The sequence below is a fragment of the Piliocolobus tephrosceles genome, chromosome 8 (genome assembly GCF_002776525.5).
Source record: "Piliocolobus tephrosceles isolate RC106 chromosome 8, ASM277652v3, whole genome shotgun sequence".
Lineage (NCBI taxonomy): Eukaryota > Metazoa > Chordata > Mammalia > Primates > Cercopithecidae > Piliocolobus > Piliocolobus tephrosceles.
Window position 1 is genome coordinate 59235793 of NC_045441.1, and position 24796 is coordinate 59260588.

Consider the following 24796-nt stretch of genomic DNA (forward strand, 5'->3'; position numbering starts at 1 on the left):
TAAAAACTCAAGAGACTCTTCCCCCAGTTTTTGCAGGCAAAGATAGATTTTCATCTCTATTATACACACAGCAACGTAAGCTATCACAAATCAGGTCAGCACTGTGTGTGTGCCTTTCCTTTCTTGCCACAAAAGATGGGGAAATACTTTTCATTTAAATTGTTGAGCACTTATTACATTTTAAAATCTTCTTTCTTGATTTCTATTATTTCATGTTGTGCCACATTTGCCAATTTGAAATAATCTTTTAACAGAATAAAACTCACCAATTTGCTATTAAGAAAAACAGTGTAAAACTGAGGCTTTGTTAGTTTTTAGTAGAAGCCATGTTGTTCTAAGGAACTGTTGAAATCAAAACAAAAAAGACTGAAGGGTCTCAATGTGACGCTATCTGCTGAGACGAACACATGAATAAGGCCACATGTTTCTTCTATTTTCTCCCACAGTACTTGAGAAACATTTTGAGTTCTGTGTCAGCATTTAACATACTTTAATGCACAATCTGAAAGAGTTAATACACCTTACCAAATTTAAAGAGGTATCATACATCAGAAAACAGAGTGCATTAATTTCTCAAGATAGCCATTTCAGGTTACTATCTTCTTACATTCATTTTTGTCTCAAATTTCCATACGTATTAGTAACCACAGAAGAGAAATTACTCTATAAAACAACAGCTTAAAAGAACCTAAAAATTAAATGCCATTTCTGAATACAGTGAAAGAAAGAAGTAGAGCAGAAGTCATATTAATTCCTACTGACCTATTTTCACACTACTCTTGAATGGAAAAGTTCACACCACAGAGAATCACACAAATACGTAAGTCAACTTGAGAAAGAACATGATCATGCTTTTTTGCAAGTATTACACCAGAAGAAGTCTAATTAGGCTAACTACATAATTAATTCATAATGAATAAATTCAGACCTGCTTTCAGAAATAAATTATGCCTCCGATAATTACTGTTGAAGACTATCGTTTATTTAGTTGGTGCGCGAATTATAAAAAAAATCTGAACTTTCTCTTATTATGCTTGTGACTATGTCTAATTTTGCATCAAACAAATTTGGTAACGCACTCACTTAATGTTAACAAAGCACTTAGAAAGCAATTTTGCTCCTACAGGAAAAAAGGGGTGTGGGGGTTTTTCGAATTGTAAACCTTTCACAAAGCTTTTTGCTTGTAAGGGCTGGGGACAGTTTCTCTTCATGCTGAGATTAAGATCACAGCTTTCATTTCTGTGTGCTGTGAATTATTTTCATTGGCTTCCATGACAACCTATCATGTGTGCCCTTCACTCTTACCAGCTGTCTCAAGATGAAGATGAGAAAAAATATATCTCTGGGATATTACGAACCCTTCATCCAGACTGACACGCCTCCATGAATATTTTTGAGAGGGGGAGGTCTGTGAGTGCTGGCACCTAGGTGGTAGAATTCAGAGGCTTTCTCTTACTCACTGGCTGGCATCTTTAATTGCACACATTTATTTTATTGAGAAAACATACTGAGCACCTTCTCTGGGCAAGTTACTTAGGAACCAGAAAAATAAATGAAGCTATTGAAACTTTGTTGTTCTAATTCTGTGCAAAGACACCGGAAAGGAACACAATGGTTCAACAAACACATATCTGGCACCTACTATGGGCTAAGAGGTATCTGGGGATATTAAAAAAAAAATCAATAAAACCTGGTTCCAACCTTCATTCACAAGATTGTGAAAAGAAGGACAGCACAAACTTAAACACTAACAGAATGTGATAGAGGTTTGCAAAAAGCTCCAGAGAACATGGTGGGTGGGGGCAGGGGCTGGAGGGTTGGGGCAATCTAACAATTCCAGAAATCTTCTCATTTTCTTGGGCAAGCAAGAACTTCTGTTGTCTTGATCAACAAACACTACTGCATCAGGACTGGAATGTTAAATGGTGTAACCGAAGACAAACCTGCACCAGGCTACTCTCAGGAATTGAAGTGATGGTTTTAAAGCTTGTTCTCAGCTTATCCAAGCATGCGGGGACATATTTATCAAAAAGAATAGTCAAATTGGCCTTTTCTGATTGATGCCGCCTTCTATCTATCCAACTGGCCACATACCTGAAAAGGAACACAGAAAAGCTTTTATTGAACACTAGGCTTGAAAAGCAGAATTTCACCAAGTCAAAAGTTTCCTCCTTCAACACAGCTTGGTGCAACAATTCAGGGACACGTTTAGTGAGTTCGTTCTATTTCTCAAACTGCAAATATTTTTAAATGGTCCTTTAAAAACTTGTTTTAATGGCCATTTTACCTTAATGAAAAGACTGTAAAAGAAACTCCTAATAGCACTTAGAAGCCAAACATAATGGAATATAAGTAGACCATTACTGAGCATTTATGAGGAAGTGCAGTGTGTCATTTCCTGAAGGGCTCAAACTATTCCCATAGTGTAGGCCTTATTTATGAAAACAGCTTGCGATTTTTCTTGATTAATCTTGGCATCAATTATTTAGTAATGAGAAATCAGTTACAAATAAAAAGATGAAAATTCCATAGGGGCTATTTCAAAGTGCCTCATTTTTCAATGGACTGAATGTAACTCCAATCTGATAGCTGCAAACGAGTTTCCAATAGGTGGCTCTGATACCGCGTTTCATGCTTGGGTGTGTGTGTGTGTGTGTGTGTGTGTGTGTAATCTGAAAGATAAAATGTTATCAATTTGATACATTAAATATCCTTAATGTATTAGTAAAATAATACTTATCAGTAAAACAAAGCATGACTTAGTAGCATCTATAGTAGTCTACAGGGCAAAAATGTATGATGTTAAACTAAAAATAATCCCTCAGAAAGTTCTCATTAAGGATGAAGCAGGGGGAATACATACATTTAGAAGCCAGCAGAGAAGCAGTATGACCACAGGTCAATTTCAGCTACACCTTGCATTTTGAGCATCAGGAGACATTAAGGCAAGATGATTATCTGACAAAAGGCTCCTTTCACTTTTCGCAAGGCTTCACAATAGAGTTTATTAAACAGTCAGTTATGTTACACTCTGATGAAATTTATAAAATGTCAACTGTCAAAACTTTTTCAGGTCTAAGATAAATGGTTTTCAATAGAAGTCCAATTGCATAAGAGTAACCTGACAGAGTGTCTCTGTGTGGTAGTGACAGTGGGAACTGCGGAACGATGGAAAGCAGGTGTCAGTGCCTGGGGACAAAGGAATGAAGGCCACCCTCTCAACTACTGATTTCACCCTATATCAGCTGCCAGAGTGGAAAGTGGAAACTTTGTATCTAGAGCTTATCAAAAAGAGGCGAAAGAGGATTGCTCAGGGAAAGGAAAGTCTAAAGTGAGACTGCCTGGATATGTATCTCCGTTCCACCATTTTTAAACTGTGTTACGTTGGGCAACTTACTTAACCTCTCTGTGCCTCAATTTTCTCCTCTGTAAATGGACATAGTAATAATATGAACCTCCTGGGGTGGTTGTGAGGATTATGTAAGTTTGCATGTGCAAAGTGCTTACATTAGCATCTGACAAATTCTCAATAAATGTTACTCTTTAGTACAGAGTTGGTGGCATTGGGAAACTCAGGGTTAGATCACGGCTCCATCTCCCTGTGTTTCTCCTAAAGGCAGTAGTGTCCCATTGGGCACAAGAGTTGGCATCCTGGATTCTGATGGATATAACAAAACCCACACCCCACTTCCCAGCAAAGTTTCTTCCAGGTTTCTGTGGGAGCAGAAAGCCATGGCAAGGATCACTAGGAGCAGTAACTTCAAAAAGTAGCCCAGAAGGAAGAAGTGGGCTTTGCGCTTAGAGTGCAGGTAATAGCGATTTCACATCAGCAGCAACTAAAGTCTCAGAGAAAATCTACCGAGTCCACTAGCAAATGATGCTTCTGGACAAATTACTTCCACAAGTGAGAGTTGCTCCAGAAAAAAGTCAGTCCAACCAAACCAGGAGATGTGGTAAAAGCTGATTCTGCTTGAGAGAAAGAAAAAAAAAAATGTGTGTGGGGGAGAATCAGATAAATGACCCCTACTAGGGATCAATCACACCACACAGCACAGGATAGAGAGTAAAAATGGCTATGTTGCTGGACAGTTTAAAAATTTATGTAGAAATTATTGCTAAACTTTCATAGCTTAGGAATAAAATACACATTAAAAGACGGTAAATTTAGAAGGAGAAACTGTTACCTTCAGCAAACACTGAAGCTATAGAGCTGCACTTGTGTGCAATTCTTGCAACACTGCTTCACAAAAAAAAATTCCTTATGATTTTTAAAAGATGCAATAGATGTGAACATGATTACTATTATATTACATACAATTGAAAATGGCATACTAAAATGGCATATTTTTTCCTTGCCCACAGAAAAGATCACCCACGTTGGTGCCCCACCTCAGGAAATGGCTACATTGTAATGCCCCAATGTATCATCTTAATGGCAACATGCAGGTTATTAACAGAGAGTTTTGGCTTTCCAGAATTTGTAAATGAGTCCTCCTATCAGCAGCTCAGTTGTTCCTCCTTCCTCCAGAACTGTTCCAGGTTTATTAAGTGAAGTCTAAAACCCTGTGGTTTCTAAACTTTCTAGAGTAGCCAAAGTTCTCAGACCTCTGAAAACTTTTTATTTATTACTCAGTCCTCTGGGGTTGGATCCTGTTGTATCGGATAGAAGGAATTGAACAGACTGTGAGTCTACCCTCAGAGCAAGCTTTGAGCTCTCTGTCATTCACCATGGCCTGGAAAAATGGTAGACAGTTAGCAGCACATGCTGACTAGCAGTGTACACCAATTATTTCTGAAGTTGCATGTTTATAATATATATAGTATCCAAAGATGAGACATTGGGATTGTAGGGAAAGAAGACAATACGCTCATTTGATACAGGTGAAAGTATTAGTGATACAAAGCCAGAAGAATATTTTAAGCTCAAATAATAGAAGAAAGAGGATGATCTAAAGCTGTGGCTTCCAAGAGTCATCTAGCAGTATCTAGTCTTTCATAATCAGACTTAGGGATGAGGTCTTTTTTTTTTTTTTTTTTTTTTTTTGAGATGGAGTCTGGCTCTGTCACCCAGGCTGGACTGCAGTGGCGTGATCTCGGCTCACTGCAAGCTCCGCCTCCTGGGTTCACACCATTCTCCTGCCTCAGCCTCCCGAGTAGCTGGGACTGCAGGCACCTGACACCACGCCCGGCTAATTTTTTGTATTTTCAATAGAGATGGGGTTTCACTGGGTTAGCCAGGATGGTCTCGATCTCCTGACCTCATGATCCACCTGCCTCGGCCTCCCAAAGTGCTGGGATTACAGGCGTGAGCCACTGCGCCCGGCCAGGATGACGTGTCTTAACGTCTCCATCTTAGTTTCATATATCTCAGCAAACATTAATAAAAGTAGAGAATGTGCCTCTATGCCAGAGAAAGAGAGAAAGAGAGAGAGAAAGTAAAAGTGGTAAAATGGTTAGTGATTGGAGGAAAGGCATCTCTGCTGTGCATTATACTACCTTTCCAGCTTTTCTATAGCTTTGAACTTTATTTCAAAGTTTTGACTCTGAAAAAAGCATTGCTGAAAACTGAGACTTAAGCGATTCGCTTGGAAAACTGGGTTAATAATTATGTCTATTTCAGAAGGTAACTGAGTATTAAATGAATTAATATGTATAAAGCTATCATTTTGTTAATATAACTACATTGAAGTAAGATGTTAAGGTGTCCAATAACTATGGAGGGGAAAAAATACTCTTTATCCTAAAATAGCTATTTCGTGACTTATTGCAATGGGAGGTGAAAATAGAAAAATACCTTTTAGAGAAGATTTCCATTATTTTGGAAAATGACTTGGATGAATTCTTTGGTCACACTCATGAAAATTAACACCTACCCAATAATTTTGGATAAAACAAAACAAAAAACCCCAAAAGCAAAATCGAATGGTGAAGACGGAGTTGTTTGACTCTCTTAGGAATATAAATTGGGTGTCTCTTTAGCCAACCCATGACCTTTGATGTATTGCATGAAAGTCCTTCTTTAAACAGAGATTTGGACCAAGCTTTTGTTAGCACAAATCTCCACAGGATAGGATTGAGATTGAATGACATGTGCCTCGGGAGCTGTGAGGTTCACCACTGCAATCAGAGCACACCCAGGAGGGGTAAGAGGTCTCATGAAGGAAATGAATGCTGCCATGCACTGCAGTGCCCGGGTTCTCTGTACAGAGGGAGTCAGGGCTGCTGCAGAGACTCCCTCAGGTAGCTCCCAACCAATAGAAGCATCCCAGGAGACAGAATCCCAAGTGTGGAAAGGAGTTATTATCCCAAGAAAAACACTCCATTTAAGACTTTTGAAAATCACTCCTTCTCCAAAACATATCCAATAAAGACTTTGTCAAAAGCAAAAGCCTGGGCATGGCTCTACTATGCTGCAGAGGTAAGGAATGAGACTTTTAGTGAGCACGTCAGTACATACAGGAAAGGCAGCCTGGAAAAGTACATCAGTTACGCATCTGGTAGGAAACAGATGTCATCCCCAAATCACGATAATAAGGGAAGGATCAATAAAAGGACTAGTTACAGAAGTGTGGGCAAGGAGTAGAGAAAATGGAAGGGACAGCACCATGCCAAGAGAGTAATTACAAGGCATGGTTACTGTACCTATGCCTGGAGGGACAAGAGAATGAAGAATTGCCAGAACCTGGAAGGAAAGAGCCTTAATGGAGAGATATAAGAAGAGCTGTGACCTGCAGTCACAGAGGGACACAACCATCCTGACGTGACCCTGTTGGGAAGGAGAATAAATAGCCTGACCTCACTGTCCTCTCTCCCTCTCACTTCCTGCCAGGATTCTTCGTTAGCCAAATCAACCAGAAGCCGGAAGGCAAGGAGCCCACTAATGTGGTCCACACAGTGAGAAGGCTGGAGAGTGTGTCCAGAGAGGTAAACAAAAGATTTCTGACATAAGAAGCATGCCAGGCACAAGCATGGGTTCAGTGGCAGAGCTCAGCGATTCCTACAGTTCTGAGTGCAAACGCTGGAGGTGACAAGTTACAACCAGAATGAACTGTAGAAAATGTAAGCATTTGAGGAGTAAGCAACTGGGCACCGTAAAGTTGCTCTAAATCAAAGTGTTACAACTGTTCATATACGCATAGTATATATACATGCAAACATACATAACCTAAGTTATTTCTTTTTATATAAGTGTTCCATATAAGCTTTCATTATTTATTCACTTACTCAACAAATATTTACTGAGTTCTTAACATCTTCAAGGTATGTGAATCAGGTAATGTCCAAGTAAAAATGACAAAGGCATTCCAGTGCTAACTTAATTATCTTTAAATTAGTCTAATTCATTAGCCTTAAATTTAATTGCTAATACCTTCAAGTGAGCATATAAATATTTAGAATTTTATACTAAGATTTTAACAAGATCCAGGCACAATTTAAAAAAGCACTGAATAAAAAATGGGCAAAGAACTTATGTGAACATTTTTCCAAAGAAGACGTACAAACAGCCAATAAGCACATGAAAAGATGTTCAACATCACTAATCATCGGGGAAATGCAAATTAAAATGAGATATCACCTCATGCCCATTAGCACGGCTACGTTAGAAAAAAGGAAAATAGGCCGGGCGCGGTGGCTCAAGCCTGTAATCCCAGCACTTTGGGAGGCCGAGACGGACGGATCACGAGGTCAGGAGATCGAGACCATCTTGGCTAATATGGTGAAACCCCGTCTCTACTAAAAAAAATACAAAAAACTAGCCGAGGTGGCAGGTGCCTGTAGTCCCAGCTACTCGGGAGGCTGAGGCAGGAGAATGGCGTAAACCCAGGAGGCGGAGCTTGTAGTGAGCTGAGATTCGGCCACTGCACTCCAGCCTGGGCGACAGAGCCAGACTCCATCTCAAAAAAAAAAAAAAAAAAAAAAAAAAAAGAAAAAAGGAAAATAACAAGTGCTGGCACAGATGTGGAGAGATTAGAAGCCTCATCCACTGGTGGTGGGAATATAAATGGGTAGCAGCTGTGGAAAACAATGTGTCAGTTTCTCAAAAAATTAAAATTAGAATTAACATATGATCTAGCAATTCTTCTGAGTTCTAGCCAAAAGAATGGAAAGGAGAGTCTTGAAGAAATGTTTGTACACCCATGTTTACAGCAGCATTATTCACAATAGCCAAAAGGCAGAAGAAACCCAAGTGTTCATTTATAGATGAATGGGTAAACAAAATACGGTATATACACTTAATGGAGTACTATTCAGCCTTAAAAAAGGAAATACTGCAATATGCTGCTAAGTGGATAAACTCTGAAGACATTATGCTAAGTGAAATAAACCTGTCACCAAAAGACAAATACTGTACGATTCCATTTATATGAGGTACCTAGAGTAGTCTAATTCATAGAGATAGAAAGTAGAATGAAGGTTCCCAAGAGCCGGGAGGAGGGGACAATGAGTTGTTTACTGGATAAAGAGTTTCAGTTTGGGAAGATAAAAAACTTCCGGAGATGGATGGTGGTGATAGCTGTGCAACAACATGAATGTGCTTAAGCAAAATTTATTAAAATGGTAAATGTTACGTTACATACAATTTACTACAATAAACAAAAAAGAAATACTCACGGATTCCAGCCCAGATCTTGTGGGTTCACATACAGAATACCAGCTCTGGAAACAGTGGCCGGGGTTGCGCTCCTTAAGTGATGTATTTCAAACAGAAGCCTCATGAAGGGAGTGAGGGTGATGCGCTCATTGCTGGCGAGGGTCAGCACCTGGAGTGAGCAGCACAGCGGTGCACAGAGGTGCACTGTCACCCATGGGTAAAAGCAATGCTGCAAACATATAGAAGCAACAAGTACTTTCCCCTATCAGAAGTACCACAGGCTGTGCGCTCATTGTCCTGAATCAGAAGTGCAGTCTGAATAAAGATCTAAGCTCACCACTGAGATGACCTGACTGACCCTTGAGGAACAAACTCACCTAATTGGGCTTGTGAATGGCAACCTTTACATAATTGTAGTAATTTTATTACTAAGCCAAAGATAAGGCATTTATTATAAAAATTAATCACATGAAAGGACGTGAATACCATAAAAAAACTTTCTTTAGAGTCTGAAATACCATGATTATCAATTGTCCAAAGAAACTTACACAAGTATAAAGATCCCAAACCTGTATTTTATGATGAACAGTGTCTCAGTTGAGTAAGCAGTAATTACTGTTAATTCAAGGTGGTTACTAAATCTATTCTGGAGTAATGATGATTACTGATCTCTCTCTGCTGACCCCAACAATAAACCTTGTGTTGCTTGAATGATATCTCACAGACCTGTACCATCACCTTTTGTTTTTGCTGGGAATGCTGAATTAACTGTGGCAAAAAGCTTGGAAAAACATTTTAACTCAATCCATAGCCATAGGAACTAGTTAATTTCAATGATCATATGGCACAAACCCGTTCTTTCATTGTCTAAGTATTTATACTTAAAGATGACAAGATATAATAATTTATGCCTACCTCTTAGAAAGTGGTAAGATGTGTAAACTAAATTCTTAGATCTGTATCTAACTCTCAGTAAAGGTGGCTGCATTCAAAGAAACAAAGAGAACATATTCCTTGAAATTCTTTAATGGTGAAATTAAAAAAAAATTATCAGAAAAACAGCACTTATCGAAATAATAGTTACATAAAGAATCCCAGGTTAATGAGCAAAAATCAGTATTAACATCAACAAGTGAATGGAACTCTTAATACACTCAGGATGTTATAATCAAGGTTTACAACTGAAGTTTTATTCACCTTGTTATCATCCATTACAGTATTGAGTGATTCAATCCACATGGGGTCAATATCTCCATCCAGGACTATCCATTTTGGTCCATCATTCTTAAGATTTGCTTGTTCTCGCAGAATGGATGAAAAGAGACCTATAAAACAAGAGTAAACAATCCTAATATATAAAGTCGTTGAGTGCTGTTTATTTCTACAATAGGTTGGTATAATTCATCTTGGAAGCTCTTTTATTAACTAAATAAAAACCACTTTGCTGCCTCTTTCTAGCGGGCAGTGTGTTAACACCTTTTGAGCCACACAGGGGTTCCAGATCCAGCTCTGTTATTTACCAATGTGCAAGCTTCACCTCACTGAGAAGGACCCTTAACTTCCACAACTGAGCTTCCCCATATGCCAAACAGAGATAACAAAAACTTTCCTTCATGAACAGTTGTGGGGATCTGTAGAAGGTAACGTACATAAAACTCAAAACTTACACCAAACGAAGACCCACAATCCTTCTTCATACACATATGTTCAGTATCCATTTTAGATCAAATATTTGTTTATTTCACCTTTCTCCATTTTTCTATAACAATTTTCAAGGTCACAATTCTGAAGCTAAAGCATTCAGAAGCACTATACATCTCTTACAGAAATGTGTTCATTGGGATAGTAACTCATCATTCCTTAACAAGATGTGTACGCAATAACATTTTAAATCTATAGTCCTTTTTGCCATTAGTACATATCTAAGCATTGTGTGTTTGATGTGACAGATTTACCAGTTGCAAATTTTTCAAGCTCTAGTAAATCTAATAGCATTGTGAGCAAAATTGTTTTGATGCATGTATGATGTTTCCTCTGTGACGTATTCTGTGCCAAAAGTGACAGTATCTAATGGAACTTGCCACCACGATTCATAAAGCAGCCAGCAAACTTTACTAACAGTCACTGAATTGAAGAGTTTCCACAGTTTTTCAGCCTAAACAGATATGGTTCTCTCCCTGCCATAGTTCTTTACAAAAAGACAGAAGCTAGCCTGAGACAGCAAAAACTGTCCCACAGAAAAAGGAGTGTACACAAGACAAGAGGATAGAGAATGACAAAGGGTGTCCTGCTTTATTATTACTGTTTTTTAAATTTCAACTTTTATTTTAGGTTCAGATGATACACATGCAGGTGTGTTGCATGGGTACACTGTGTGACATTGAGGTTTGGGATACAAATGGTGCCATCGTCCAGGTAGTAAGCATAGGAATCAACAGGTAGTTTTTCATACCCTGCTCCTCTCCTTCCCTCCCACCTCTAGTAGGCCTCAGTGTCAATGGTTCCCATCTTTATGTCCACACGTACCCAATGTTTAGCTCCCACTTGTAAATGAGAAATGCAGTACTTGGTTTTCTATTTCTGCATTAATTCACTTAGGATAATGGCCTCCAGCTACCTCCACGTTGCTGCAAAAAACATGATGTTGTTCTTTTTTATGGCTACATAGTATTCCATGGTGTATATGTACTATGTTTTATTTATCTAATCCACCTTTAATGGGTACTTAGGTTGATTCCATGCCTTTGCTATTGTGAACAGTGCTGCAATGAACATATGAGTGCATGTGTCTTTTTGGTAGAACAATTTGTTTTCCTTTAGGTATATACCCAGTAATGGGATTGCTGGGTGAAATGGTAGTTCTGTTTTAAATTTTTTGAGAAATCTCCAAACTGCTCTCCATAGTGACTGAACCACCAAGTCTATAAGTGGTCCCTTTTCTCCACAGCCTCACCAGCATCATTTGACTTTTCCATAATAGTCTTTCTGACTGGTGTGAGATTCTATCTCATTGTGATTTTGATTTGCATTTATACTTTAGATCAGCCATCAGGTAAGTCTTCTCTGATGTGACGTTTGACCAGATGCTGAAATAAGATAAGGAAGCAAGTCATGCAGGCATCCAGAAGAGTGTTGCTGATGGCAGGAACATGAGGTGCTGAGGCCCCGTGATGGGAACAAGTTCAAGGAATAGCAAAGAGGCCAGAATGAATGGATTATAGTAAGTGGTGGGAAACGAAGTCAGGGATGGTGGGATTTGGGGACAGGGGCAGGGATCCAATCATATAGAGCCTTAAAAGCCATGGAAAAGGTTGGATTCTAAAGGTGATTGGAACCCACTTGAAATCAAAAGCAGAGAAGTAACATTTGAAGCCCCTCTGTCTGCTTTCGGTCAAATGAACTGCAGGGAAACCAGGAGGAGGAGATTACCCACTGCCGTAGTACAGGTGAGACATGATGGTGGCTTCAACTAATGTGGCATCTATGGAGAAGGTGAGAAGAACTGGAATTCATATACATTTTAGAGGTAAAGCCTATAGGATTTGCTGTGAGGTTGGATGTAGGGTGTGACAGGGAGACAGGCCTCAAAGATGATGCCAAGGTTAGCGCATTTACTGTAAAAGGAACTCCTAACAGATTGTCACAAAGGGATCTGTTTGCTTACAAATACTCTCAGGGCAGGAAACATGCCCCATTTACTTTTGTCCCTGGCACCTGGAATGTCTGCCTGAACTTCAGTCAGTGTCTCGTATCAGGCACTTTAAAGATGTTTCCTGAGGCATTCATGTTGACTTCACTCCTGATTTACAGGGAGCCCTGACATAATTGACGTGGGATAAAATACAACAGCTCTGAGTACAAATCTGTGGAATGCAAATCAAGTACTTATTAAAATCTAGTTTTAATTTATACATTATAAATGCTGTTGTGATCTGCTATATTTCCAATAATGCCAACATATAAACAGTGAGTCTGTGACTATGACTAAAATTGGCTTGTATTGAAAAATGGCTTTCTGGATAGAAAAAAAAATTTTAGCACTTCTAAAGGGGAAATACTACTTACCATCTTTCCATTCTCGGGTAGCATGATGTATGAAACCAAAGAGTTCATCTGTTGTCACAGCTTTAGGGTTTAAGTCATTCCAAACCGGCTTCTGTTTCATGTTAACATATGTTCGGTTCAGTATTCTCAAAATCTGAGGGGAAGGAGGAAAGAGCCAAAAAAATTAATACTAACATAAGCCAAATGGAAAGTAAAAGATTTCTGAAGAGTTTTCCTTATTCATTATATGCTCCTAGATGCTCTGTGTGTGCTAAGATCCAGAAGGGGAAAAATGCACATATGTGCATTTCCATTACCATCTTGAAAAGCTTCATCTTACAAATACTCAGCAAGACAGAATCAGTTCACTTGACTCTTTGAACCATTTAGAGTAAAGGGAGTCACTTTCTCATTTGAGATTTTTAATCATGTGTGCCAAGTGGAGGACCATACATAAATAAGCATTCATGTTGATTACAAAATCTACCCTGCCTGCTGCACTCCAGCCTGGGTGACAGAGCGAGACTCTGTCTCAAAAAAAATAAATAAATAAATAAAAATAATTCTACCCTGCCTGAATCAGCAAGATCGGTTTTTCTCAAAATGTAGCCTACATCAGAATTGCTTGGAGGGTATTAAAATACAGATTGCTGGGCCCAATCCCAGAGCTTCTGTTTCAGTAGGTCTGAGGTGGGGCCCGTAATGTGCAGTTCCAACAAGGGCCCAGCTGATGCCAATGATGCTGGTCTGGCCATGCTTTGAGATCTAGCGACTTAGGGCAGTGGTTCTCAAAAACAGACTGTCTTGACTAGGGGGAAGAAAGGGGAAGGGGCTTCTGGGCATCTAGTGGATAGAGACCAGGGAGGTTGCTAAATATCTTTCAATGCACAGGATAGCCCCCTATAGCAGAGTTATCCAGTCCAGAACGTCAACAGTGCTGAGGTTGAGAAACCCTGATCCTGATAATTGAGGAAAAGCCTTGAGAATGCGAACTCACAGAACAGGTGCTCAGTGTATGTCTATTCAATTAATTGATACCTTCACTCAAATATCTGCCCTTACTCTCCCTTTTGCTCCTTTGAAAAGCTGTAGCTTTTGTCTTAGATATTTATCATGCTGACAAAACCCCTACTCACAGGGGTTTTGAAAAAACGAATAAACAATTGACAAACACTTTGAAATGATAAGATTATGCTAAAAAACGTCATCCTGAGCTGCAGTGCTCCGGTTATCTTGGGTTACGTACCTGTTGAGTAGAACAGAACTGGTGAAGACTAGAAGAAAGAAAGTAAATGCCTTAGGAATATTAAGCTTATATTTTTAGAAACCATTAATCTACTGGAAAGTATGGAATTTAATTTTATCCTTCCTTGAACTATGGCCTACATCTGTAACTTACTCTAACAAAATAATTACAGGTCTATCAGTTATCTACTTTAATATTTCATTTATTATATTTTTCACTAGAAAAATGTCTATACAGAAATTTTTTTTATCTTACAGTTGTTCCACTTTGGGTTCTGATCTAAATACTGGCAAGTTCCATATACTGCCATCCTCTAAAATCTCATATGCTCAATCTGATTATTTTTAGGTGTTGGCTACCAAGTATGTTTATACCCAAGCATCCTGAATTAAAATGCATGCAGTTCTGCATATACCGTCTGCCAACCAAGAAAATAAGTATGTTGCCAGGACTGTCAGTAAGACCAAACAAAATCAAGCGGTGAACTAAAAATGGGGATAATAACACCCATAGTACATCATTGTTGTGCAGAGTAAATCATACATAATGCACTTAGCACAGCATGTAATAGGTACCTCAAAAATGTGGGTTTTGCCACTTCCTTTTATTTTTAGGTTTTGTTTGGCCATATAGAGGGTTATATTTCTGAGGGAGTACTGAAGGAAAATATTTGGGTTTGTTTTTCTGAATGATATGGGGAGGAGAATCAAGGATGACTTGGAAAAGAAAATAGGTTTGATAAATGTGGCTAGAGCCAATCAAATCTTCCAGCCAGATATCTTATTCCACAGTCTCTTAATATGTTTATCTTTGATAAAAGAATCCAAGCATAAATGTACTGAAAGGTGCATAAGGTAGGATGGCATGTATCTAAATGCCTTCATCTGATACTGAAAATCTCATGTGGAAAGCTCAATCTTCATGTCGGCTTGCTTTTCCTATGTGAATGCAATGCTCTATTTGTTTCTTGTTCTCCCTACCGCTGACCCAATATAAAGGAAAAGATCAATTGATCAAGCAGCAAGATTAGAGTCTCAGATTCTGATCCCAAATTATGGCGGGCTTCATGGTGGGGAATTCCTTTGAGTAGCATTGAAAATAGGCCAAACCACAATAACAACAAATGTTCTTTCCATAGCTGTAAGCTATTAGGCAATTTACTATACCTTACTCTTCCCCGTGCCTGCATTTCCAACCACAAAGACCGAGTGCCGCACAGCCAACAGTTCCTCAAGCTGGACAACCTGCAGAGCAAACAGCCAGTTGCTGGTTTCCTTTAATGAGTTGGTGACAAAAAGATAACCTACCATTTTTGCCCAATTCTTCTTTCCTTACACCCAAGCCAGCCCCCACTGACAACAGTATGTTCAGAGAAAGTTAAAATAGACCATAAGTGAAAAGTATAGTTTTTCCTGGATTTCCCACATAGACCACAGGGATGAGACCAAAGCCAAACCGTGATTTTATGCAGTACTCAGTATATGGCAGGGGTTACTTACAAAAATCATTAACTCTTCATGAAGTATTGAACAAACACTGTACATAGCCAATCACCATCTACAACTGAGTAATGATTTATATCCTATAAAATATCTAAAATGGATAATGTATACAGTGTTTAATGTCCATGCATTCACTGAATTCAAACTGAATAATATGCACAAGGCTTTGATATGTCAGATAATATCTACCTAACTTATTCTCATACATGTTGTCATTCTCCCCTCATTAAAAGCATACACTAATGATTTTACTTCTGATGTTCTCTAAAAAGGAGGAAAGAACAAAGTAAATTTTTAGTGCGTTTCTCCAAGAACCAACAAGTTGTTAAACCTAACTAAAAGTATGCTTACATTTAAAGCCATGTCAATCATATCTGTTTTCACCTTACAGAGTGGGGCTACTAAAATCCTTATGTTTACTTAATCCTGCCATATGAAAATGCTTGAAAACATATATTAAGATCCTGTTAAGCTTAGGGTACAAGTTAACATCTTGCTTTAGCATCAGTTAGCCACAATTATTTCAACTGACAATCCCAACAGCTGCCATGAAAAGCAAATGCTCCTTTTACTTTGAGGATGAAGCTCTCTTCAGGCTGCAGGCGGAGCTCCAGGGTAGACTGCCTGACCATCTGTTCAAAGTGCAGCTTCCTCCTCCGGGGCACATCCAGGGTTGGAAACAGGTCACCGACCAGGCCCAGAAACACTGGGATGTCGTCAGTCACTATCTTAGGCATATTGAAATCCCTTAATGCTCTCATGAGTACCTAGGGGGAAAAAAAAAAAAAAAAAAAAAACATTTTATAAAAAAGCCAAAACAAGTTCTAACAAACACCTGAAGAACTAAAGATGTTTGTTATTTTTAATCCTCATATGTGAAGCATGAGATATTGGTACTGTTCTCCATTAAGATGGCATTCTATCAATAGGGAGGTTAAATGTTTAAAACTCAGGTATCAGAACATGAGAAGGCTGAACTGATACCATGGACAATCCTTAGAATAAGAACAGCAAAGAGGACTTTTCCTTCCCTGCCAATGATCTGTTTTGATCTTTAGAAACAATCTAAGGGCCTTCTCTCTTGAATCTTCAAACTCCAGAATTTAAATTAATCAAGCTCATCAGATCATTTTGTCCAAAGTCCTCTGCGAATCTTAGAATGATAATCTCAAACATTTTTAGTTTTGTTGTTGTTGTTCTATCTTAGCTGTAAGCCAAAGATTTTAAAAGCAGTAACTCAAATGTCAGGATAACTTTTACAGAAAGAGCTAAGCATTCCAACAAAAATTTAAAAAAGCAAGATAACAAATAAATGAAAGAAAATCTTGACCTAGTACTAAATTACAGGGAAATTAAGAGGAAAAGAGAGAAATATTGGCAAAGCAGAAAAATACATAATAAATATCCCTCAATTTAAAAAAGGACACAGATTTTTTTTTTTTTTTTTTTTTTTGCCATTTCTCAAGTCACATTGCACATACACATGGTGATACATATTGATATGGTTTAGATTTGTGTCCCCACCCAAATCTCATGTCAAATTGGAGAGCTTAGTGGGAGGTGATTGGATCATCAAGGGGCTGGATTTTCTCCTTGCTGTTCTCACGAGATCTGATAGTTTTAAAGTGTGTGGCACTTTCCCCTTCACTCTCTCTCTCTCCTGTCACCATGTGAAGAAGCTTCGTGCTTCCCCCTTGCCTTCCTCCATGATTGTCAGTTTCCTGAGTTCTCCCAGTTACGCTTCCTGGTAAGCCTGTGGAATTGTGAGTCAATCAAACCTCTTTACAAATTTCCTAGTCTCAGGTAGTTCTTTGTAACAGTGTGAAAATGGACTGATAACACATATTCACTGCTCTCGTTACTTAAGGGAAAAATCCATGATGTGTTGTTATCATTTCTCTCCAGGAATGACAGCAGAACATTTCTCCAGTAGCTCTGACCAACCAATCAAGCATTTCACTGGTGTTAGGCACCCTCCTTTCCTGTTTCATTCTGCAAGCCCATCTTACATCCTATGAAATGGATGTTCTTTCTCCCATTATGTCTTCGCTGACTTTCCAGGATTAATATCCCAACTCAGTCAGATTTCTTAAATGTTCCTGAGAGGAAATCAGTGATTACTGAATTATTTGATTATGACTGTCAAAATACTTTTTGGGCTATTTCAAAAGTACTTGTAAAATCATTTTCTTTTCCAGATTCATATCTTTGTACTCAAGAACACTTGTGACCTCTTATAAGGAATGCCAATCCTCAAATCCCCTGCATTAACAATAGATGTTATGCTTTTTAAAAGTTGTGCTGTGCATGCCCCACCATCCAGGCATATACTTTCATTTCTGTGAAGCTGGCCAGCTACTCACTCAACGAAATCATATTAGCATTGCAGTACCTGATCTTCAGGTCTATTTTTATCTCCTCGTTTCAGAGAGCCAGCCACAACCAAGACAGATTTAATAGCACGAAGTCCCCAATCATAATGATCCTAAAATCAAAACATAGGTTTATTTTCTCAAAAATTGTATGAGTAAGATTCTCATTCCAGAGGTAAGAACTGAAAGTTTAAAAAAAGGAGTTCAGATAAATACACACTTTAATGATTCAAAATACCATTTTCTTCTCCTCTTTGAAATTGTGAAAATCATGTCCCCGTAGCGTCGTCCTGTTTCTTTCGCCTGTGTTTTTGTTTTTTGGCCTCTGTCAGCAAGTCTCTTCTTTCCATAGCACTTAACTGCAATATTTGCCCAAGGCTCCATCCACCTCCCTTGCTGTACTCTCTCAATAGACCTGGCTAACTCAGTAGCTCAACAAATTCCACCTTTTCACCTCCAACCAGAAGCACATTTCTCCACCTGTGCTGGTTTCATCACGAGCCCTGATATTCTACTTCTCCCCAGACTTCGATCCCTAATGGCCCTAATGACTCCATCTCTTAATCAGACACTTCTGCCTAGATGCCAGCACATAATATAATAAAAACCATGTCCTTAAGATTCAATTATCTTTTTATGAGACTTCAACATTATCCCTAAGACTCCTCCCACAGGGTCTGAGCTCCTGGAGGATCTCAGAATATTACTTCTGAGATTGGATATAATTGCAACTCCCTGCTCCCTTGGTCCAATTACATTTTTTCTTCTGTTTTTTTTTCTCATGATAAACTTATTTCCCATATATTCACTGTCTTCTTGGGGCTAGCACAGTGCATGGCACAGGGTAGGTGCTCAGTAAAGGTATTCCAAATGAACTAACTGCTTACACGGGACTGGCCTTCTCTCTTTGGCCATCCAGCTACAATCCACATAGTAACAACCCATCTCTCAAATGTCTCTCAGCTGTGTCTGTGGGAAAGACACTTTACCTCCCAGAGCCTCAGAATCATCATCTATAAAAAGGCAGATAAAAGCATCCACCTACTTTATAAGTGGTTGTAGGAGTAAAGTGAATTAATGTGAGTACAATTTTTTTTCTGTGGGCAGTGAAACAATGTTACATGCGTAAATATCCCATTTACTCCATTAGTGGATAATAAAATCAGTTTAGTAGGTCTTGACCATCATTTTTGTCTGTAATAAAATGGAACGAAATGAAAAACACCATGGTGTGGTGCAAATAAGAGCAAAAAGTGGCTGAGTGTGGTGGCTCATGCATGTCATCTCAGCACTTTGGGAGGCTGACGCGGGCCGATTGCTTCAGCCCAGGAGTTCCAGACCAGCCTGGGCAACAGGGGAAAACCCCACCACTGCGAAAAATAGAAAAATTAGCCAGGTGTGATGGTGCACACCTAGAGTCTCAGTTACTTAGGAGGCTGGGATGGAAAGATCGCTTGAGCCAGGGAGGTCTAGGCTGCGGTGAGCTATGATCACATTACTGTACTCCAGCCTGGGTAGCAAAGCGAGACTCTCTCTCAAAATAATAATAACCAAAAATAAAAGGAAAAACTGTTTGGTGAAATGTATGGTTCAGTTGTATATGTATGTATACACTGAGTCGCAATAGAAGAAGTATTTTTTACTGTGGGTCACGGTAAAGACCATTTGAAAGCCACTGATGGAGTAGGATGAGGCTTGAAGAGAAAAGGGAGGGGAAAGAACCAGAGGTTTTGTTGTTGTTGTTTACTTTAAGTTCTGGGATACATGTGCAGAATGTGCATGTTTGTTACACAGGTATACATGTACCATGGTGGTTTGCTGTACCCATCAACCTGTTATCTACATTAGGTATTTCTCCTAATGCTATCCCTCCCATAGCCCTCCACCCCACAACAGGCTCCAGTGTGTGATGTTCCCCTCCTTGTGCCCATATGTTCTCACTGTTCAACTCCTACTTATGAGTGAGAACGTGCGGTGTTTGGTTTCCTGCTCCTGTGTTAGTTTGCTGAGAATGATGGTTTCCATCCTCATCCATGTCCCTGCAAAGGACATGACCTCATCCTTTTTTACAGCTTCATAGTATTCCATGGTGTATATGTACCATATTTTCTTCATCCAGTCTATCATTGATGGGCATTTGGGTTGGTTCTAAGTCTTTGCTATTGTGAATAGTGCTGCAATAAACATATGTGTGCATGTGTCTTTATAGCAGAATGATTTATAATCCTTTGGGTATATACCTAGTAAGGGGATTGCTGGGTCAAATGGTATTTCTGAGAATCAGAACTTTGAGGACTCAATGGGAAGTCGCTAAGTTATGCAGTAACAATAAAAGGAGTGGATGCAGAAGAAATTTTGGACCACAGATTTCAGAGGACTTGGTGCCTCTGCTAAACGTTTAAACAATGCAAATTACTAAAAGTATCTTCACAATTTTCATTATATCATTCTATTGGTCAAAAATGCCTACTGATTCTTTTCCCAAATCCATTTCTATAGCACAGAAAGGTATCCCTGAATTGTGTTCCTAACACAGCTCTTCTGTCCTGGCTAGATTTCTTTCTGCTCATCTCACTTGTGACATTTCTGAGTTAGCAAATTCTTTCCTTCTTTATTCTACCTGTATTCCCAACACCTTCCGCTTGTAATTGGCCACAGGTGTGTCCTAGACAGAATTAGAATTGAAGTCAAATCTTGCTCTTACCACTTGTTAGCTATACGGACTTCAGACAGGTTGCTTTGCTCAGTTTTCTCATATGTAAAACAGGGCAAATAAAATCAAACTTGTAAACTTCTCTTTTGACAATCTTGTAACATAACACATAGTACCCATTCAGTAAGTACTGGTTCCTTTCTCCCTTGAAAACTCTGATAATCTTTTCATTCTCCATTGTCTCCCAATTTTTATGTCATGTAAACTGAATTACCTAAATTCTTCAAAGTCATAAATCTGGGTGTGTGTTTCATTTGTTTTGAATCTTACTCATTCAACATGGTCAGCAAAAAGCACATTACTTAGATATACTAGACGTTCATTAAATGCTTAAATATTACTACTGAAAATGGATACAGTTGAAACTCCACATTCCCTAGGCTCTATTACATTTTTTCTTCCGACTTTTTACCATGATAAAATTAAAATAGGCTCATTAAAAGATAAGAATAAGGAAAAAAAATACCCATAATCTTACCATCCAGAGACAACTGTTAAAAATTATGATTCCACCCACCCAATGTAAATTCACAGTTACTAAAAGGACAACATAAATCACTCTCATATTCCATATTTTGCCCTAACAATGAGCAAGTTAAAATGAATATGTGGCAGTAAGGTAACTGAGTGGTTGCAACTGTGGTATTTTGATACTTTCATTTTGACTACAGAATAATGTCACCAGTAATTAATGAAATGTTATCAAAAGATCAAAAGTCAAAAATTATCATACAGCTAAATTTTAAAATATTGATGCTGACATATATGTAATTTCTGTGGCTTACCAGCAACTTCAATACATCTCCAAGAAGCTTATGATTGGAGAGTAGAGAGTATGTAAATCTGACCCATTTTAGAGACAAGGAAATCGTAGAGCAAAAATTTAAAAGAACAGAAAATCAGTCAACCCTACCTTTAAATAATTACCAATAAGAGAGAATCATTTTAACATTCCCTGAAATAGTCTTCAGAAAATTAGCCTTATCTTACTCTTATGAATACTCCTGCCCTATCTTACCAGAAAATATTTTCACAAAGAAAGGGAGGCAACATAAAATTCCATTTATAATTACAAAATTGACAAAGCTAAAGAAAATCACACAGCTCATTGGTTTTAAAAAGTATTAATACAAATAAAGTATCAGAACTAAAATATCTCAAATTTAACTTCAGAAAAAATAAAAATTGTAAAATAAGGTTTTCAAAATTTGTAGGAAATATAAAAATATTTCTAACATCAAATCAAATGGTAGTTCTAGTTTTTAAAGGAATCTCCATTTGATCCAGCAATCCCATTACTGGGTATCTTCCCAGAGGAAAAGCAGTCATTACATGAAAAAGACACTTGCACATGCCTATTTATAGCAGCACAATTTGCAATTGCAAAAACACAGACTAGCCTAAATGTCCATCAGCCAATGAGTGGATAAAGAAAACGCTGTATATACACACCATGGAATATTACTCAGTCATAAAAAGGAATGAAATAATGGCATTTGCAGCAACCTAGATGGAGGTGGAGACCATTATTCTAAGTGAAGTAACTCAGGAATGGAAAGCCAAATATCATATGTTCTCACTTATAAGTGGGAGCTAAGCTATGAGGATGCAAAGGCATAAGAATGATATAATGGCCTACAGGGACTTGGGAGAAAGGTGGGAGGTGGGTGAGGGATAAAAGACTACACACTGTGTACAGTGTCCACTCCTCAGGTGATGGGTGCACCAAGATCTCAAAAACCACCACTAAAGAACTTATCCATGTAACCAAAAAACATCTGTTCCCCCAAACTATTGAATATCTTTTTAAAGTACAAAAAATTTTTAATGTCTAATGTAATTTGAATGACAAATTACCTAAAATCCATACTTCAAAAGCTTTTTCAATTGCATGTAAAAACCAAGAAAATGTAACAAATGATCCCTCACCTGCTTGGAGAGGAGCTCCTTGCAAAGCGTGTACAACATAATGAACTTTCGGGCTAATGCACGCGCATCCACAAAACCTTCAGCAACTAACATGATTTCACAGATTAGTTCAATGTCTGGGGCCACCATGGCACAGGGTCTAAAACATAAATATGAATTTTAGTTTTAAAATGTGACAAGGTGGTAAGTACAAATTGCTGAAATCAACTGATTATTTCATACCAACATTTTAACCATTCCTAAGCAGATCATAATTATGTCTGTCAATCACAGCTAATAAGACCCTTCACTTCAACTTAAAAAATGTCCACTCATTACTGGACACAAAAAATGATAGAAAGTCTGGAATGGGAGAAGCACAGTGTAGGAGTTCAAATACAATCCATGAATACGTTCCGTAAACTTCTGGTGTAAGTTGTCACTGCAGAAAGAGGAATAATGATGTTTTGAGCTAGGGCCAAGGCTTCACCTGTGGTTAATGGTGTGCTGGTTAATGTTTTCACAACCGGCTATCTAGAAAACAGCATTTGCTTATTTTCGTGGAAATAAAATTTCCCTTCCACCATGGCTGATTCCAAGATACCAACACAGCATCACTAAATGTGGAGCTGAGAAGTATACCACCGTATAGTCACAACAGACAGAAATAACCTCAAGAGCCTAAATATCAGTAAAATAAATACTTATAAAGTGACGAGTTTGGAGTGTTTATCACCTTTGTTTTTAATACAACTTATTGAATCAAAAGTTGATATAATTTAGTTTTCATTAAACTAAAGAACCAACTCAGAACATTCATGAAAACTTAACCATCAGCTACTGAGAGCTTGTACCAGCCATCGCCAGCACACCACAACCTAGGACCAACTTGGATAGACTTTTAAAGGGACTTTCAGAAAAACACAGCTTCAAATCCCCTTTCTTTTGGAGAGGGACTTCCAAAAAGTTCCTCTCCAAAGACAATTGCTATTCATAGCAATGTTTGAAAACATTCCACTCAACTGAAGTCAAGTACAAAGAAGAAGGAAGAGTAAATAAATAAGCTCATTATTTTAGACTTCTTAAAGTATACATTCCAATACATACCTACCTGTTTTTGTAAATATAATTGTAGTCTACTTCTTGCATACCTAATTTTCATCCCAAACATCCAACCTTAGAGTATCTTTGGATCTAGGTTATTCTACATCTCTTCTATCTAAACTAACCCCATATTTCTTCACACATTTATTACTCTTCGTGTGACACCAGAAGATGAAGAGTAAATGTAGAGAGAAAAAGCTAGCTAATCTATGTATTTTATATTTACATTAATATAGGCAACTAATGTTTACTGAGCACTTCATATCATATTGGGTGCTAAAATCTTTTTATGCATTCTCTCACTTAATCCCCACAACATTATGAGGTGCCCACTCCTCTTTTCATTTTACAGAGATGCAGTCTGATGTTCCCAGAAGTTCAAGCACATGCTGTAGGCCTCATGGTTGGTGAGTGGTGGAATCAGAATACTCCAAAGACACAAGCATATGGCCTCCATGCATGAGTAATACTTTCATTACCCACTAAACAAAAGTTATTAAAAAATTCACAAAACAATTTCAAATTTCAAGACCCAAATGAAAGAAAGTATGAGATAAGTTGGGTCACAAATAGGATACTGGAAAGGCACACAGTTTTCAAACAAAGCTATTCTGTAGTTATTACATTTATTTCTAGAATGGTTATTCTCTATCTAGAATTTTTCAAGAAAGTTTGACATTATAAAATCATTATGCTAGAGAAAGCGGTTATTATGAGGAAAGAAAAACATTCAATACACAATGTTAGAATAATTGATTAACTATTAGGGAAAATAATTGTTTAAACACTCATTTCATATTATCAACCAAAATAAGTTCTCATCAGATTAAATTTAATAAGTACAGTAATACTATAAAAATTAGAAGAAAATACAAATAAAATATGGTTAAATATCCAGATGGATGGACAAGCAAACTTTAAGTTTGAAAGAATGGAAAGAGATCACACTAAAAATTGTAGAGTTTCTTAGATTATATGTGAAGTGGAATATTATTATTTTAAAAGCACACTGAATAGTATTGAGCACACATATTGAGCACCCTAATAAAAACCCAAAATAAAACTGATAATTCTCTAGTTCATCACGGAGGAAAAAGGAAGAGAGAGAAGATACAAGTTACCCATATATCAGGCATGGAATTCAAGACATCACTACAGATAATAAGGGAATACTGGCTGCATGAATGTCTCCTTTTGAGAAGTGTCTGTTCATATTCTTCATTCACTTTTTGATGGGATTTTTTCCTCGTAAAATTTAAGTTCCTTGTAGATTCTGGATATTAGACTTTTGTCAGACGGATAGATTGCAAAAAT

At 38.0% G+C, this 24796-nt stretch overlaps 1 protein-coding gene across 1 annotated transcript in view; it reads right to left on the reverse strand.

Moving 5' to 3' along the window:
- Positions 1-24796, reverse strand: part of DNAH11 (dynein axonemal heavy chain 11) — a 371689-nt gene that overhangs the window by 203582 nt on the left and 143311 nt on the right. Inside the window, exons 36-43 of the mRNA XM_031935967.1 lie at positions 22400-22538; positions 17778-17870; positions 15958-16152; positions 15050-15127; positions 12659-12791; positions 9791-9918; positions 8614-8762; positions 1944-2094 (exon numbers count right to left, since the gene is read on the reverse strand). Of these exons, the coding sequence (XP_031791827.1) occupies positions 1944-2094; positions 8614-8762; positions 9791-9918; positions 12659-12791; positions 15050-15127; positions 15958-16152; positions 17778-17870; positions 22400-22538 (1066 nt within the window). The remainder of the gene's footprint in view (positions 1-1943; positions 2095-8613; positions 8763-9790; positions 9919-12658; positions 12792-15049; positions 15128-15957; positions 16153-17777; positions 17871-22399; positions 22539-24796) is intronic.